General features: G+C 38.9%; 2 protein-coding genes across 2 annotated transcripts in view; one reads left to right on the forward strand and one right to left on the reverse strand.

The window, feature by feature from the left end:
* The window catches only part of LOC101700647 (protein CUSTOS-like), a 60,266-nt gene extending 47,224 nt beyond the window's left edge, over window positions 1-13,042 (forward strand). The window contains exons 2-3 of the mRNA XM_087189423.1: window positions 12,080-12,469; window positions 12,664-13,042. Coding sequence (XP_087045549.1) covers window positions 12,080-12,469; window positions 12,664-13,020 — 747 coding nt within the window. The 3' untranslated portion in view covers window positions 13,021-13,042. The remainder of the gene's footprint in view (window positions 1-12,079; window positions 12,470-12,663) is intronic.
* Window positions 1-18,077, reverse strand: part of LOC147824575 (uncharacterized) — a 121,445-nt gene that overhangs the window by 71,838 nt on the left and 31,530 nt on the right.

Here is an 18,077-nt window from a genome sequence, read left to right on the forward strand (position 1 = left end):
AGGGGAGAGGATAGAAGGGAATGGGATTAATATGAGAAAATGGAAAAATAGGAACAAAATCTCTGTAAATAGGGAGGAATGGAGGGGTTGAAGGGAGGGCTGGGCAAGGGTGAAAAATAAGAACCAAGAGAGATTATGTAAAGGTGCAAATTTCCAGTGATGAATGTCATTATATTGTGTACCTAAAATGTACCAATGATTAGAATGAATAATTGATAATGCAAAATAGGAAGAAATGGTCCAAAAGGGTAGGGGTAGTGGGAGGGGCAGGGGAAAGGAAAGAAGGGAAAGGAAAAATGATGAGAAATGGAAAAAATGGAAATAAAGTCTTTGTAAATAGGGAAGGGTGGAGGGGGTGAAGGGAGGGCTAGGAATGGGGAAAAAATAAGAACCAAGATGCATTATGTAAAGGTACAATTCCCAGTGAGAAATGTAATTGTGTTGTATACCTACAAAGTACCAATAAAAGAATTTAACAAAATAAAATCAAGAACAAGACAAGGATGTCCACTATCATCACTTCTCTTCAGTATCATCTTGGAAACATTAGCCACAGCAATTAGACAAGAGAAAGAAATAAAAGGAATAAAGATAGGAAATGAAGAAGTCAAATTGTCATTATTTGCAGATGACATGATGCTCCATATAGAAGACCCCAAGATTCCAAAAGTCTTCTAGACTTAATAACCAAATTCAGTAAAGTAGCTGGATACAAGGTCAACACGCAAAAATCAATAGCTTTCCTGTACATGAACAACAGACTCATTGAGAGAGAAATAGGGCAAACAATTCCTTTCACATAGCATCCAAAAAACTGAAATTCTTAGGAATCAACCTAACAAAAGAAACCAAAGACCTCTTCTATGAAAACTGTAGCACTCTCAAAAGAGAGATTGAAGACGATATCAGAAAATGGAAAGACATCCCTTGCTCCTGGGTAGGAAGAATCAACATAGTGGAAATGGCCATACTTCCAAAACTGCTATATAGATTTAATGCAATTCCAATTGAGATTCCAGCAGCATACTTCATGGACCTTGAGAAAAACAACTCAAAAATTCATTTTCCAGAAGAAGAGACCTAGAATAGCAAAAGCAATTCTCGGCAACAGAGACATGGCAGGGGCATGGCAAAATCCCCAATTTGATACTATACTGCAAATCTACTGTGATAAAAACAGTATGGTACTGGCAAAGAAACAGACCTGAGGACCAGTGGAACAGATTAGAAGATGCTGAAATAACTCCAGACACACTCAGCCACCTCATCTTCAATAAAAGAGCCAAACACCCTCATTGGAGTCAAGATAGCCTCTTTAATAAATTGTTCTGGAAAAATTGGGTTTCAACTTGGCACAGGTTAAAATGAGACCTATATCTCTCACCATGCACTAAACTAAAATCAAAATGGGCCGGGGATTTAGCTCAGTGGTTTCACCACCTGCTGCACAAGCACAAGGACCTGAGTTCAATCCCCGGTACCAAAAAACCCCCCAAAAAACAAAAAACAAACAAAAATCGAAATGAATTAAAGATATAAATATTAAAACAGAAACACTGAACCGGCTGGAACAGAGGTTATGTAGAACTCTTGAAGACATTGGTGTAGGAAATGATTTTATGAACTAAACCTCAGTTGCCCGTGAACTAGCACAAACAGTCAACAAGTGGGATCTCTTCTTACTAAAAAGCTTCTGTACAGCAAGAGAAACCACCAACAGTGTGAAGAGACAACCCACAATGTGGGGAAAATTTTTCACCTGGTGTTCCTCAGACAAAGGTCTACTATCTACAGTCTATAAAGAGCTTAAATCAGACCTCCCAAATTGAAAGATCCAATCTGAAAATGGGCATCTGAAATGAATAGATATTTCTCAGACGAAGAAGTAGAAATAGCAAATAAACATATGAAAAAATGTTCAATATCACTGGTCATTTGAGAGATGCAAACGAAAACAATACTGAGATTCCACCTCACCCCAGAAAGAATGGCTGCTATCATGAAATCAACCAATAAGAAATGCTGGCGGGGCTGTGGGGAAAGAGGAACCCTGCTCCACTGCTGGTGGGAGTGTAGACTGGTGCAAGCACTGTGGAAATCAGTATGGAGATACCTTAAAGAACTAGGACTGGAAGTCCCATTTGACCCAGCTATTCCCCTGCTGGGTATCTTCCCCAAAGAATTAAAAGAATCTACCACAGTGATATATGTGCACCCATGTTCATAGCAGCACAATTTGTAATAGCCAAAACTTGGAAGTAGCCCAATTGCCCATCAACTGGAGACTGGATAAAGAAAAAGTTGTTTTTTAATAAAATGGAGTACTACTCAGCCATAAAAATAAGAAATTGGAGCCATTTACAGCTAAATGCATGCACATTGAGGCGATACTCTTATGTGAAATAAATAGGACACACATGTGTAAATACCAAATAGTTTCTTTAGTGTGAGAAATTGAAAGTGCAAATAAGGACTAAAAGGTATAATAGATAATGTGAAATAGGAAGAAAAGGGGCAAGGGGAAGGGGAAGTGGGAAGGGCTGGGGGAAGCAAAGAAGGGAACGGAATCAATATTAGAAAAGGAAAAAATTGAAACAAAGTCTTTGTAATAGGGAGGGATGGAGGGATTGAAGGAAGGGCAGGGGAATGGGGAAAAAATAAAAGCCAAGAGTGATTATGTAAAAGTGGAAATTTCCAATGATGAATGTCATTATATTGTATACCTAAAATGTACCAATAAAATTAATTTAAAAAACAAAACAAAATAATTTAGACGTTTGATCCATTTCAATTGCATTTTAGTGCAGAGTGAGAGATATGGATCTAGGTTTAATCTTCGGCTTGTGGAAACCCAGTTTTTTCAGCACCACTTATTAAAGAGGCTGTATTTCTTCCAGTGAAAGTGTTTTACCCCTTTCAAATATAAAGTAGCCGAATGTACTTGGAGTTGTTTCTGTATCTTCTTCTCTCTTCCATTGATCCTTGAGTCAGGTTTTTTGGTACTGTCATGCTGGTTTTAGCACTGCAGCTTTGCAATATAACTTCAGGAATTGTGACACCTCATGTCTTGCCCTTGTTGCCCAGAATTGCTTTTAGTATTCTAGGTCTCTTCTGCTTTCATACAAATTTTAGGATTGTTTTCACTAGTTCTGTGAAGTATGCTACTCGTATTTTGATTGGGGTTGCATAAAATCTGTATAACAATGCTGAAAGTGTAGCTATTTGGGAGTGAGGCTGTAGCTTAATAGCTCTGCACCTGCCTGGCAAATGCCAGGTACTGAGTTCAATCCATGGTACAAAAAAAAAGGTATGGCCATTTTCACCATATTGGTTCTGCTTATCCACAAACACAGGATGCCTATTTTCTGATATCCTCTTCAGTCTCCTTTTCCAGAGTAATGTAGATTTTAATGTAAAGTTCTCTCACTTCCTTTGTTAGACTGATTCCTAAGTATTTCATTTTTTATGCTATTGTGAAAGGTGTTATTTCCTTAATTTCTCTTTCTGTGGGTTTGTTATTTGTGTACAGGAATGCTATTAATTTTTGAGTGTTAACTTTCTATCTTGCTATGTTGCTGAGTTTGATTATAAAAACTAGAAGTTTTTTGGTGGAGTTTTTGGGGTTTTCTATGTACAGTATCATGTCATCAGCAAATAATGATCATTTAACTTCTTTCTTTCCTATCCTTATTCATTTTATTTCTATTTTCTAATTGCTCTGGTTAATGTTTCCAGAACTATATTGAACAGGAGTGGTGATAGTGGACATCCTTGTCTTGTTCCCACTTTTAGAGTAAAAAGTTTCAGTTTTTGACCATTTAGTATGATGTTGGCTGTGGGGTTATCATAGATGGCTTTTATCAAATTGAGATAAGGACCTTCTATTTCAGTTTTCTTTGGGGTTTTTATCATGAAGGTGTGTTGCACTTTGTCAAATGCTTTTTCTGCATCTATTGAGATGATCATGTGGTTTTTGCCCTTGGTTCTGTTAATATGGTGCATTACATTTATTGATTTGCATATGCTGAACCATCCCTCCATCCCTGGGATGAATCCTACTTGGTCATGATGTATAATCTTTTTGATGATTTTCTGCATTGTCAGTATCTTATGGAGGATTTTTGCATCTATATTCATAAAAGAGATTAACCTATAGTCTACACTTTTGGTTGGGTCTTTCTCTGGTTTTGGTATCAGGGTAATACTTGCTTCCAGAAATGACTTTGAGAGTATTGCTTCATTTTGAATTTCATTAAAGAGTTTGAGAAGTAGTGGCATTAGATCTCTAAAGTTCTTGTAGAATTCAGCAGTGAATCTGTTAGGACCTAGCTTTTTCTTTGTTGGCAGTTTTTAAATTACTCCTTCAGTGTTGTTGACTGATACTGAATGGTTATAAATTTTATATTTCTTGATTCAGCTTTGGTAATTCATATGTATCTAGAAATCTATCCATTTCATCTGACTTTTCCCTCTTATTAGAGTACAGGCTCTCAAAGTCGGTACTGATGATCTGGATTTCTGGAGGATCTGTTGTGATCTTGTTCTTTTCATTCCTAATTGCATGGATTTGTGTCTTTTCTTTCCTATTTTGATGAGGTTGGCTAAGGGTTTGTCTATTTTATTTAACCTTACAAAGAACCAACTCTTTGATTCATTGTATTGTTTTCTTAGTTTCTATCGCATTAATATCTGCTCTGATCTTTTAATTTCCTTCCTTGTATGGGCTTTGGGTTTAGCTTGTTTTTCATTTTTCAGAAGAGATTCACCATTAGATTACTTACTTACTTGATTTGTTTTTCTGATGTGGAAATTCACCAATATAAAATTCCTTTGTAGGGCTGCTTTTATTGCATCCTATAAGTTCTGGTATGTCATATTGGCATTATCATTCACTTATAAAAAGTCTAATTTCTTCTTCTTTCCATCTATGATCCACTGGAGAGTGTTATTTAATTTCCATGTTTTTATGTAGTTTTTTTGGTTTCTTTTGGCATTGATTTCCAATTTTCATTGTCCTATGATCTGACAATATGCATGAGCATTTTACTTAAGCATACTCTATGAGCTAGTATGCAGTCTGTTTTGGAGAAAGTCCCATGTGCTGCTAAATAGAATGTATTCTTACGGTGTTGGGTGGAAGACTCTGTAGAATATCTACCAAGTCCATTTGTTCAAGGGTTTGGTTCAGCTCTGATATTTCTTTGTTTTTTGTCTAGTTGACCTGTTTGTGACAATGGGATGTTGAGGTTCCCCCGTTATAATTGTATTAGTGCTCATTTGATTTTTATGTTCATTAGTGTTTGTTTTATACACTTGGGTGTGCCAGCATTTGGTGTGTATACTTTTATGACTGTTATCTCTTCCTCTTGGATTGTTCTCTTAATGAGTATGTACAGCCATTCTTTGTCTCCTCTGATCAGTCTTGGCTTGAAATCCACTTTGTCTGCAAAGGTTTGGTACCCCTGCTTTTTTCCAGGTTCCTGTATCATGGAGTATTGTTTTCCATCCTTTGATTTTCAGTTTATGAATTTCTTTTTGAGCTAAATACATTTCTTGCATTAGAATATCATCAAATCTTGTTTCTTCATTCTTCTAATCTGTTTCTTTTGATTGGTGAATCAAAACCATTCACATTTATGGTTACAACTGATAGGTATTGACTTATCCCTGTCATATTATTTTCCTGTTGTTGGTTTCCTTTCCTTCTCTTCTATTTAATTGCTTGCTTTGCCTTGTGGATTCACTCTATTGGGATTCTTGGAATTGTCTTTTTCTAGACTATCCTTCAGAACTTTTTGGAGTGCTTGTTTGGTAAATTTCTTTAGGTGTTCTTTATCATAGAAGTATCTTATTTCTCCATCAAGTTTAAAAGATAATTTTGCAGTGTATATCAATCTGGGTTGGAGATTGTTTTCCTTTAGGGCTTGAATACTTTGCTGTGAGCTTTCCTTGACTTAAGAGTTTGTGTTGAGAAGTCTCCTGTGATTCTGATGGGTATTACTTTATAGGTGATTTTCTTTTCTCTAACAGCTTTTCATATTCTGTTCTTGTGTTGAATTTCTGAAATTTTGACTATTATATGCCCTGGTGTTTGTAATAGTTAATTGATTGTGTCAACCTGAGTAAGAAAGGCCCAATTAAATTGGATGAGTATAGTTCTGGGGGTAGCCAAGGGGATTTACTGAAGATTTTCTGGGATTTACTCAGTGTGGGTGAAAGCAACCAATGGGCTTGCTACCTAATTGATATAAAACGGAAATGAAGAAGGAAGGCTTGCTTCTGTTTCTTCAGAGGAGCTCCAGTTTTCACCCTTATCTTGGACCTTGCGTCCTGGCTTCCAGTGCAGATCCCTCAGCTTTCTGCTGTAGACCCTTTGGCCTCCTGATATGGACTTGCATGGGGCATGATAATTAGCTACAGCCCTTCAACTGGACCTTTGGATCTCCAGTATGCAGGCAGGCCTTTTGAACTCTTCCACACATGATTCTGTGGATAACCACTGCAAGCCAATCTTTTGAATTCTTATTTATTTGTATATTTTGCATTAAATCTATTTCCCTAGTAAGCACTGATGGATACAGTGAAGTTTGTTTCTGATCACTGCTATTTGGAGTTGTATATGCCTCACTTATCTGTATGATGAATTCTTTTTCCATGCTTGGAAAGTTTTTGGCTCTTTCTTCTGTGGACAAGTTTTTTTATGCCTTCTGTGGTATCTTCTGATTTTTCATTAATTGAAATTAATTTTATATTATTCTTCTTTGAATAGTCTAGCAGCCATTGGATTAATTTTTTGTGATCTCTTGCTGTTATTAATGTCTTTCATTTGATGATCACTAGCCTCAATCCTGTCTTCTAGATCTGATATTCTACCTTCACATTGGTTGATCCTGCTGTGCATACTTTCAATAAAATTTTTAATCTCCTGGATATGTTTGAATCTGTTTTATGGAATCCAGTTTTTTCCTACATTAGGAATTCATGGTTATCCTATTTTTATGGCTTGTGTCTAGATCCTTCCCCCATGCACACACACAAAGCTTCATGCATTCATAGATGGGGCTTTTCAGTGGCTAGATCTAGAGTGTGTGATGCTGAGATAAAGTTTGTGATGTTAGAATTAAGGCTGTGTGATTACTAAATTAGTCCACTGATTGCTTTGGTGTATCTCTGTATGGGAACTATGAGAAGGCCCACCCTGGGTATGAGTTCTGGGTATAGGAATAATGGGAAGGCCCACCCTGGGTGTGAGTGCTACCTGTCCTAAGGGTGTGTATCCTGGATAGAATACACAGGGACAGAAAGAGTGCTGCTGTCATCACTGGCTTACTGCTTACTGGCTTGCTGCTTCACTTCTTCACTGCTTGCTGCCTTGCTGTCTTCTGCCAGCCATGAACAGTTTCTCCTCTACCATGTTACCTTGACTTGGAGCCAGCCAATTATGAACTGAAATTTCTACAAACTGTGAGCTAAAACAAACCTTTCCTCCTTTAACTTCAGGTGTCAGGTATTTTGTCTCAGCAACAAGTTCTTAAGCTCCTCTATTTCTTTATCTGTATTTACTATTACATCACTATTTCCTTCATTATGGTAATTATCTCTAATTATCCATGTATTATTTCTGCTTTGGCTTTGTCAAGAGACTTACCCATTTGTTTTGTTACTTCCACTACTATCATTTCATAAAGTCATAACTAATATTAGCTTCATATTAGTCATAACTAATAGTCTGCTACCTTTAACCCTAGGTATAAGATTTATAGTTATATAACAAAATCTGAGACAAATTAGAAAATTATATACAGTAAATATCCACTGAGTAGGGCAGTTTTACCCTAAGGGGAGAAGATATAAAAGGAAGAAGAGAAAAAACACAAAGAAATGAAAGAAGAAAAAGAGATTAGAAGCAAGGCTGAAGGAAAAAGGAAGATTATTCAAGCCTCAGGAAACTGGTGAAGGAAAGGAAAGAAGGAGAAAACCAAGTGAAATGAAAGAAAAAAAATAAAAATGTTCACATTCACAAAAAAAGCAATCAAAAAATAAAATAAAACAAAACAAAAGCAAAGAAAAAAAATCAAAGAAATTTCTTTGTGATTTCAAGCTTGTGGTTATCTTCTGGGGCCTACAGTTCTGTGGTAATGTTCAATTCAGGGCATGACTCTGCTCTTGCTGTTAGACAAAGGTGGCAGTCAGAGTCCAGATCTGTGCTAGATAATCCTAGCAAGCTTGCAGTAGGATTAGGGTAGGATACTGGTTTGAGAACTTTCAAATCCACAGAAATTCAGGTTGAACCTGGCCTCTGGTCACAGGGGTGGAGTTGTTTAGCTTGTAACACTTCGGGTGTCTCTTGCCAGCCTAACCATAGCTCCCTGATCATGGACATACTCCAAGGGTTGTCCCTCACTGTGGGAGTTTAACACTGGGATCCCTGAGATGAAGCCAAACTATGGCTGCTTTAAATCCTAGGTTCAGTTGGCCCCTCCCTAAAATGGCATCCAATCACGTACTCTCTTCAGGGGATATGACACATGCTTGGACTAAAGTCACTCACTAGCTGTTGTAGTAAAGGGTATCCACTGCTCTGTTCCACTGATGCATTTCTCCCTAAAGCCCTCTGGAGTTACCCACTTTCACTGTGTCTCTGTAGATTCAATCTTCCTTTCTCTTGCCACAAGCTAGGAGTTGCAGAGAAAGTACAGATCTCCTCTTTCTTTTTTTGTGGTTTGAGTCTTCAATTTCTCTGTAGGCTTTAATTTTCCCTTCAGATCCTTCCTGGGTCTTGGGGATCCACCTCCTTTCTTTTTTTCTTCCCCAAGTTGCTATTTTTCAGTGTGGATTCCAAATCATAGAGAGGCTGATTTATTGCTATTTACTGCTCTGCCATCTTCCCAGAAGTCTTAATGTCCTTATTCTTTTTGTTTTGTTTTGTTTTGTTTTTTATTTTTTACAGATTTTATAGAATTTAAAAGGATATAGAAAGCATATTACAAAAATCTTTTTTGAAATAAATTTGACAACTTCTAAGAAGTACCTTGGAAGACAAATTAATGAAACTAACTCTGGAGGAAATATAAAATTTGAATAGCAGCTATTAAAGAAAGTATATTCCTAGCTTGAAGACCTACCTATATGACAACAGCAGGCTCATAAACATTTTAACTGATAAATTATATCAAACAATTAAAGCAGAAAAAAGAAGGAACACTTCTCCCCTCATTTTAGGAAATCAACATTGTGCTAATCCTAAAACTGGATAAAGATAATAGAAGAAAAATGTATGAACATACATAGAAATTTGTTTAACAAAACAAACTCTTAGAAGTCAGATCTGGCAGTATGTAGAAAGTGGTTTTGTTATAGGGATGGCAGTGTTGGTTCAGCATTGGAAGATCCACCCCCAAAAGTAATCATTTTAACAGAGGAAAGGAGAAAGCCATATGATCCTGTCACTAGTTGGAGAAAGAGTATTGGACTAAATTCTATAGCTGTTCATGGTAAAAGCTATCAGGAGACCAGAAGTAGAACAGAACCTTCTCAACAGATTAAAGACATGTATTCCATACTTCCAACAAAAGCTCCTTCTATGAATGGAGACGATACAATGTTTTCTCCCTAAGGTGGGGAACAAGGGCATATATGCCTACTCTTCATCTGTCCATTAGACTTTGAAACATAGGTCTAAACCAAAATAGTGTGGCAATAAAATGACACAACTAGGATAGGATTGGCATGGTAGAAGCAAAATCTTGATATGTAGAAGAAATGATCATCTACAGAGAAAATACAAAGAAATCTCTAGGAGTCTCTAGAACTTGTACTTGAATTTAGCAGGATTAGAAAACACAAGGTCTATATAAAAATTCAGGTCTGTGTATACTTGCTATAAATGAAGAATTGGATATTGAAATTTTAAAGTTATGCAGGAGTACAAAGGACCCAGAAAAGCCAAAAACAAAAACAGTGTTGGAAGACGTTTAGCACCCAATTTTAAGACTTCTTCTAAAGCTACAGTAATCAAGGCAGTGTTGGTGTAGGGAAAGACATATAGATCATTTGAATAAAACAGAGAATCTAGGAATAGAACCACACATATATGGTCCACTGAGTTTTGAAAGATTATTTAACATTAGCATTTTATAGACTATAAACTCAACTCAAGAGCTGAGGAAGAGATAGTGTCTTCAGCAAATGGCACTAGAACACCTGGTATCCGTATATAAAAAATTAACCTCAACCTTTTTTTTCCATACATGAAAATAACTTGAAGGGATCTATGAACCTAAATCTGAAAGCCTAAAAGTATAAAACTTTAAGAAGAAATTATAAGGGAAAATATTTATGAATTCAGGGTAGGCAAGAACTACCTAGGATACAAAAAACATGATGTATAAAAGAAAAAAAATCAATCAGATTCCATCAAAATTTAGAACTTTAAATGACATCATTAAAATGAAAAGTAGTCCTTAAACAGACCATATTTACAATGCATATAACCTATGAGCAGAATATATAAAGAGTTCTTAGAGATCATTAATAGGACAGCCCAATTAAAATGTAGACATAAGAAGATGATAAATAGCCAGTATAGCACAAGGAATGGTGTGCAATTCTAGAATCAGAAAAATACTAATCAGTACAATAATAAGATTGAATTATACACTTATTAGGGAGATGAAGTTAAAAGTTTTAAAAGCCTTGTCATGACTTTTTCTTTTTGTTGGATCCTCCCCCTTTGCATTTAATTTGTCACTCCCAATGGATTCATTCTGCTGGGTTTCCTGGGGTTGTGATCCTCATTGTCTTTTCCTAGGGTATTGTCTAAAAATTTGGAGTGCCGGTTTGGTATTCATGAAGTTCCTGAGGTGATCTTTATCATGAAAGCATCTTATTTCTCCAACAATTTTGAAAGACAATCTTGCAGGGTACATCAATCTGGGTTGGAGGTTGTTTTCCTTTAGGGCTTGAAATACATCACTCCAAGCTCTTCTTGCCTTGAGGGTTTGCATTGAGATGTCTGCTGTGATTCTGATGGGCTTTCCTTTGTATGTGATTTGTTTCTTTTCTCTCACTGCTTGTAGAATTTTGTTCTTCTGTTGGATTTCTGGAATCCTAACTATTATATGCCTATGTGTAGATTTTTTTTGATTAAAGTTAGCTGGAGTCCTATATGCCTCACTTATCTGTATGTCAAGCTCTTTCCCCCTCCTTGGGAAAAGAACTCATCACTTCTGTGAAGAGTTTTTTTATGTCATCTGCACTCTCTCCTCTTTCTTCATTGACTCCAATCAGTCTTATGTTATTCTTCTTTGCATCATCTAGCAGCTGCTGGATTGATTTCTCATGTTCCCTTACAATTTTAAAGCAATTTTTCTTTTCCTCCTCACTAATTTCAATCTTACCTTCTATATGTGAAATTTTATCCTCACATTGGTTCATTCTGCTGAGCAGACTTTCGATGGAGTTTTTAATCTCTTGGAAATCTGTTTGTATCTGTTTTATGGATTCCATTTGTTTCCTATGTTGGGATTCTATCATGTTCCTCAGCTCCTCTATTTTTTTATCTGTGTCCTCTCTAGATTTATTAATCATGTCTTGCACCATGAGCAAACTCTTTGCTGTTATCTGAGTAATTATTTCTGATTTCATTTTTCCCAGATCCTCTTTTGTTGCCAGTTCAGAGAGTTCAGGTGCTTTAGTATCAGAGTGTTCCATCTCCTTTCCCTTTGGGGTTGCTGTAGGTGATATGGAAGTCTGTTTTTGAGGCTTGTTTATGTGTCTTCTCATTTCCACCCGGGGGGGGGGTGCTTCTGGTGCCCACGTGGCTCACCTTCTGTGCCCTAGGAGCTTGGGATGGCAGCAGGGGAGCTTCCTTCTGGGTGCTGGGACCGGCTGAGCTTCACTGCCCTAGGAGCCTGGGATGGAGGCAGGGCGCTTCCTTCCAGGTGCTGGGACCCGCTTACCTTCTTGGCCCTAGGAGCCTGGGATGGCAGCGGGGGAGCTTCCTTCCGGGTGCTCAATGTCCTTATTCTTAAGATGTATATGATATGGAGGTGATGGGCCATGATCTTAACATTTACAGTGCGGAGGAGCTGACGCCGTGCAAAGAGGCGGCTTGGAGCAGCCCCCGTGGGGAGCTGAAAAACCAAGAGCCGGTGCTGCAGATAACCGGTTGTCAGCCTCCCAGCCGAGCCTCAGGCATCAGGTGGATGAGCATGAACAAGATGGCAATGAGCTACAAACCACGTCTGAGTTCCGAGCCCACATAGCCAAGAAGCTGGGTGCGCTGCTGAACAGCGCCATCGTCATCTCAGAAGTAGTGAAGGAGCCGAGAAAAGCTAAGATACAGGAAGTGGCCTCGAGGGACAACAGCTTGCACCTCTTCTTCACATCCATCCCTAGAGGCCCTGAGGAGGAAGCTGCTCCCCGGCTCTGCAGAAAGCGACAGCCCTCCAGCTCCAGGGACATCCCTGTGAGGCCTGTAAAGCTCCTTATTTTATAGATGAAGATATAGAGGGTCAGAGTGGGGAAGTCACTTAATGAGCTCACATAGCTGGCAGCAGAGGAACTTGTGTTGGAATCCAGGTCTGCCTCACTCCCAAGCCTGGGCTCCCTCCATGGCTTGGACCGAGGGAGGGCAGCTAGAGGCATATTCTAGGGCCCCAGTCATCCTCCCCTTGCAGCAGTGAGGACAGCGCTGAGGAGTGGCAGCAATGCCGGGAGGCGGCTGTGTCAGCCAACGCCATTCTCAAGGAATCAGCTATCCACAGCCTTGACCACGGGGAGAAGGAGGTCAAGAAGAAGAAAAAGAAAGCCTGGAAGGCGGTCAGCATAGACCCGGCTGAAGCCACCACCCCAGCCAGTGGGGCAGTGGCCCAGAAACAAGAGAAGGAGTTGAGTGTGATCAGGGGGGACCAGGTGTCACCTGGGACCAAAAAAAAGAAAAGGAAGAAAAAGGCGGAGGCCAACAAGGCTTCCTCGTGCCCATTAGCAAAATGTGCAGCCACTGTGCTTGCAAACTGACCCTGGTGTGTGGGCGCTGCACCCCCTGGCTCCAAGAATGAGACTCCCAAGGGGGACAAGCCATTTCCACACTCACCTCTCTAAGTTCAAGCCCTTGGCTGGCAAGTCAAGACTCAGCCCTTCTGTGTTCCTATTGAGGGTGCAACAGACGTGTAGTTCCAGAACATTCTGTGGCCTTAGGAAGGTGGACTCTTCCAGCTATTTAAGACTAATGGCCAAGTAGTGATGCCCCTACCTCTCCAAGACAGTCTGTGGTGGGCAAGTAAAGGGAGACTTTCACTGAATGTGGTAGCACATGCCTCTAATCCCAGCACTCAGTAGGCTGAGGCAGGAAAATCTCCACGAGTTCAAGGCCAGCCTGGAGCTACACAGTGAATTCAAGGCCAGCCTGAACTATATATATAGCAAGACATATGGGAAGGTGGAAGACCTTTCTCCCTTCCCAGCTTAATGTGAGAGGCAGATCTGTAGAAAATGAGGGAAAGATGGCTAGGGTGTAGCTTAGTGGTGCCGCACCTGCCTGGCAAACACAAGGTTCCGAGTTTGAGCCCTGCTACTGAAAAAAACGAAAATGAGGGAAAGGGTCCCCAAGATGCCAAGGTCCAGACAAACATTTATACTTCTCCCTCCAACTTTCATAGAATTAACAGGATATTTTCAGGAAAAGAAGGAGAAAGTTTTTTTCCCTTCTGTTTTCCAGAATTCCTTTTCTGCACATTGTGATTTTACAGGCCCAATGTCTCTGAGCCAGCTGGCCCATCAGAAATGAGTTGTCAAGGGGCCCAGAACTTGGTGCTGCCTCCTGTCAATGCTGAACCTTGCAGGGACCTTTTGAGTAAACATCGTGTGTAGGACCCTCCCACCAGCAGTCCAAGATACATTCTGTCACCCCTGCCCAAGGTTCAAGAAGTGGGGCAGCACTTGTTGACTAAGTTCTGTGCAGAGGGCTCTTCTGCAGCAGATGCCTAAGGTTAAGGTGGAATTCAGGCCTCCTCACCTTGCCTCAGTCTCGGGCAGAAAAACAGGTGGAGCCAGGCGTGGTAGTGAAGGCCTGTGACCCCAGCACTCTGGGAGGCTGAGGTAGGAGGATCACAAGTTCAAGTCCAGCCTGGGCACCTTAGTGACTTGGCGAGACCTCATCTCAAAATAAATTTTTAAAAAGGACTGGAGATGTAGCTCAGGGCAGAGGCTCTGCCACTACAATCCCTAGTACTACAAAAAGAAAAAAAAACATGGTGTGGGAGTGTGCTCTGAAGCCATCCCTGCTCAGACCCCTGGCCCACCTCAGTGTCCCTCTGCCTGCCTGTCCTACCCCCAGCTGGGTGACTCATGGACAGAAAGGAAGTTTCTGTACGTTTCTCACTGACTTTACTAAAAGTTAAATTAAAAAAATAAATAAATACAAATAAACCATTTACTGTCATATTTTCAACAAAAAAAAATAATTTTTAATGAAAAATTAGAATAAGAAAAGGATAAAACAGCTGAGGCTGTAGCTCAGTGGTAGAGTACTTGGCTAGCATGCTCAAGGCCCTGGGTTTAATTTCCAGAATTGCAAAAAAAAAAAAAAAAAAAAAGGGAATAAAATTAAAAAAACAAACATTTTAAGTGTATGCAAGCACTTGGCAATGTTTGTAAATCACTAATCACTGAGTACTTAGTACCTAAATATCCGTGTTAGACCATGTGTTCAAAGGTCCCTTTCAAGGCAAATGCAATGCAGATCTGAGGTGTAGTGTAATTCAATATAGACCATAAAATCAAGAGCAATGCAGAAAGCCCTCTCTGGACTAAATGTGGAAATTAAAGGTCCCCATGAGCCTTCTTCTATGGAAGAACAAAGGGATTTGCTAAACAAAGTAATACATGGAGGAAGCCTAATACAAAAAGCCTAATACAGACAACATTGGTTCCTGCCCAGCCCTCCACTTTATGAATAATTTTTTTTGTATCTTAGGCCTCAGGAAGTGAAATTTTGAAAGGGTGCGTCTATAGTGTTGGATCAACTGGCTTTATGTTTTAAAGACACCATGTCAGACCTGACCTGGTTGGCCCTGTCTTGGAACCAATGACTGGAGACCCCCTAATAGCCAAGTATATGAGGTTAGCTGAGGAAAACAGGCACATGTTTGGGAATTTGAGGCCCTTAACAGCTTCCTCCATCGGGTGTTACTTCTCAAGAATTGGGACAGAAATGACAATATGTTGTCCTGAAACAGCATCTTAGTTTCAAACCCAGGACTGTATTTCCTGAAAGGCCAATTTTGTGGCCACATCAAGACCGTGTACAAGCTGGCCCTGTAATTCTGTCCCTTGTCCTACCTATATGTCTACTATTCCTCCATAATAACTTAATTTTCAGCTGTATCTAAAACACCTGCTTCTAATTTAACCCATGATGTTCTTTTATACCACTCTGTCTTTGCTTATAAGCTGCTTTTACTTGGATCACCCTTACACACCAAGCATACAAGAAACATCACTTCATTTAAAGTTTATCCTAAATGTCTTCTGATATTTAAAATTTTCACTGAACACTTTTCTCTAACTTCTCCAAGCAGCGGTTTCTGTCTGGTCTATGAGTCTTACTGTGCATCCAGAGTTTTCTCCAGGAATAGGTTAGAGGGTAGAGCCCCGTGGAATGAAAAATATGAATATATGTCATAATTACAGTTGAAAGAGTGTTTGGGTGGGAAGTAAAGTGTTTGGGTGGGAGCTATTCTTCCATGGGGAGATAGGCAGTTTTCCTAGCAATAGAGTTACAAAACAGTCTCAGTTTATTGAATTTTTTAAATATGCCAGCCCTTTTGTATTCATTATCTCATTAAATCCTCAAGAGTATAAGGAACCATGCATTTCTGCTTCACAAATGTGGAAAGTAAATCTCAGGCCAGCTTATTCACTAGTCTAATAGCAAATTAGTGATTTGGCCAACATTGAGTCAATATTGAAATCCAGATTTGTCTAATGCAAAAATCATCACAACACCTCTAAGATATCTAAAACACAGATCATTGATATAGTTAATGAGTATTTATTGTGTACCCACTGGAGGTGGCCATCTATTAATAAGTAAAACAAAAGCATGTCTGTCTTTATGGAGTCAATGGCATAGAAGAAGAAATAAGCATCAATCAAATAATCACACAGGAAAGGTACATGATGATATAAGAATGTACAAAACAAATCTCAACTAACAGTGTGGACATCTGTTTTCACCTGTCCAACATTTCCTCTTCTAGAAACTTTCCTTCAAGTTCCCCTGGGGGAACCAGCCCCTCCCCCTACAGGATTTTGCTATGTAGTTAAGACTGGACTTGAATTCACTATGTACACCAGGCTTGCCTCAAACTCACAGTGGTCCTCCTGTCTCAGCCTCCTCAGGTTATGCACAACCAGGTCTGACTTCATTTTTTAATGTGGGACTCACCCCATCACTGACTTCCTGATGATCACATGACCCAGTCCTCATTGATGAAAGTACAAAACCACAGTGACTGTTTCAAGAACGTTCAATGTGATTCAAGCCAAACCAATAAGAGAAATACAGACTTCCTGGAACCATTTTGATTGACATATTCTTCAGTTGTACAGCCAAGCTAATTGAATGTACTAGGAGCATCTTGTGGCCATAATACAAAGAGAGGCCTGAAAATAAAGCTAACAGAAAAAAACAGTTGCAAGAAATACATTTCTGATTAAGAACAAGGCCCCAGACTCCTATCAGTGAACCATGAACATTTCAGGGTTTTGTGTGTGTGTGTGCGTGCACGTGCACACGGGGCGGGGTGGGGGGGGTGTTTGTTTTTGGTTTTATTTGTCATTTGGAACTGAAAAAAAAAAAGAGTCCTGACTGAGCAAACCATCTGGGTGGTCAGCGAAGGCTTCCCTAAGGAATAAAGAGGAATGAGATCTGAAGGACAAATAGGAGTTAATTCACGAGAGAAGAGGAAAGAATGTTCCAGTTAGACTGAAAAAGATGAAGAGAAGGCCAGTGGAATACAATGAATGTAGTACCAGATGAAAACAGAAAAGCAGTGTTCTATAAATTATAAGGATTTTGATATTTGAATTTAGAGCCAAAGACACAAATGAGGGTTATTAAGCAAATTGTGATATTATTGTTTTTTTGTATTTTTAAAAATCAGATGGTTGGGCTGGGAGTGTAGCTCAGTGGTACAGTGCTTGCTTAGTATGCATGAGGCCCTAAATTCAATCCTCAGCAATGAAAAAAAATCAGTTGGCTGTTGAGAGAGAAAATGGAATGATGGTTATCAAGAGCAAATTCAAGAAAGGAAGCACCCAGCTTTATCTGTGCCAAGAAATGTATCTTGAATATAATTAAGCTGATAGACCCAACAACCAATTTATAGAAATATGAGAACATGTTAAAGCCACAAAAGATACAATTGGCCACGTCCAGAATGTGGTATGAATGACCTGGTTCTTTAAAAATAATATTAAAAAGAAAAAGGAGACCTGGACATTTTTCGATCATTATTGAAATAACTTAACTGCAAAGGACATGTGAGGCAATTAGGCAAATATGAGTTATGTATTGGTTGATAAATATTAACACATAATTGTTTTGTTAAGTGTGATAATGACATTAGAATTTGATTTTTAAAATAATAGCTGACTTGATCCGTTAGATATATACACTGATAAATTTACAAGTGAAATATTTGATATCTCAGTTAAAAAATAATCCAGAGAAAAAAGAAAGGTTAAATACTGATAAAATGTTAACAATTATTGAAGCTACTGTAATTGAGGGTGATTATATTGTTGTCTTTTTACTTTTGTAAGTGGCACTTGAATTTTCCATTATAAAAGCTTTTAAGGTGTGTGTGTGTGTGTGTGTGTGTGTGTGTGTGTGTGTGTGTAGCTTTTGGGATTGAACCCAGGGCTTTGTGCATGCTAGGCAAGCCTCCTACCACTGAGCTAAGTCCCCAGCCTCTAAAGATAAATTCTTCAAACAAAAAAAATTAGATAAATAGAATTAGGGATTAAAGCTGATCGAATTTTAACCAGTAAAATTAACCATAAAGCTGTGA

The sequence above is a fragment of the Heterocephalus glaber genome, unplaced genomic scaffold (genome assembly GCF_053883595.1).
Source record: "Heterocephalus glaber isolate CG9 unplaced genomic scaffold, H.glaber_assembly_v1.0 deba00001538, whole genome shotgun sequence".
Lineage (NCBI taxonomy): Eukaryota > Metazoa > Chordata > Mammalia > Rodentia > Bathyergidae > Heterocephalus > Heterocephalus glaber.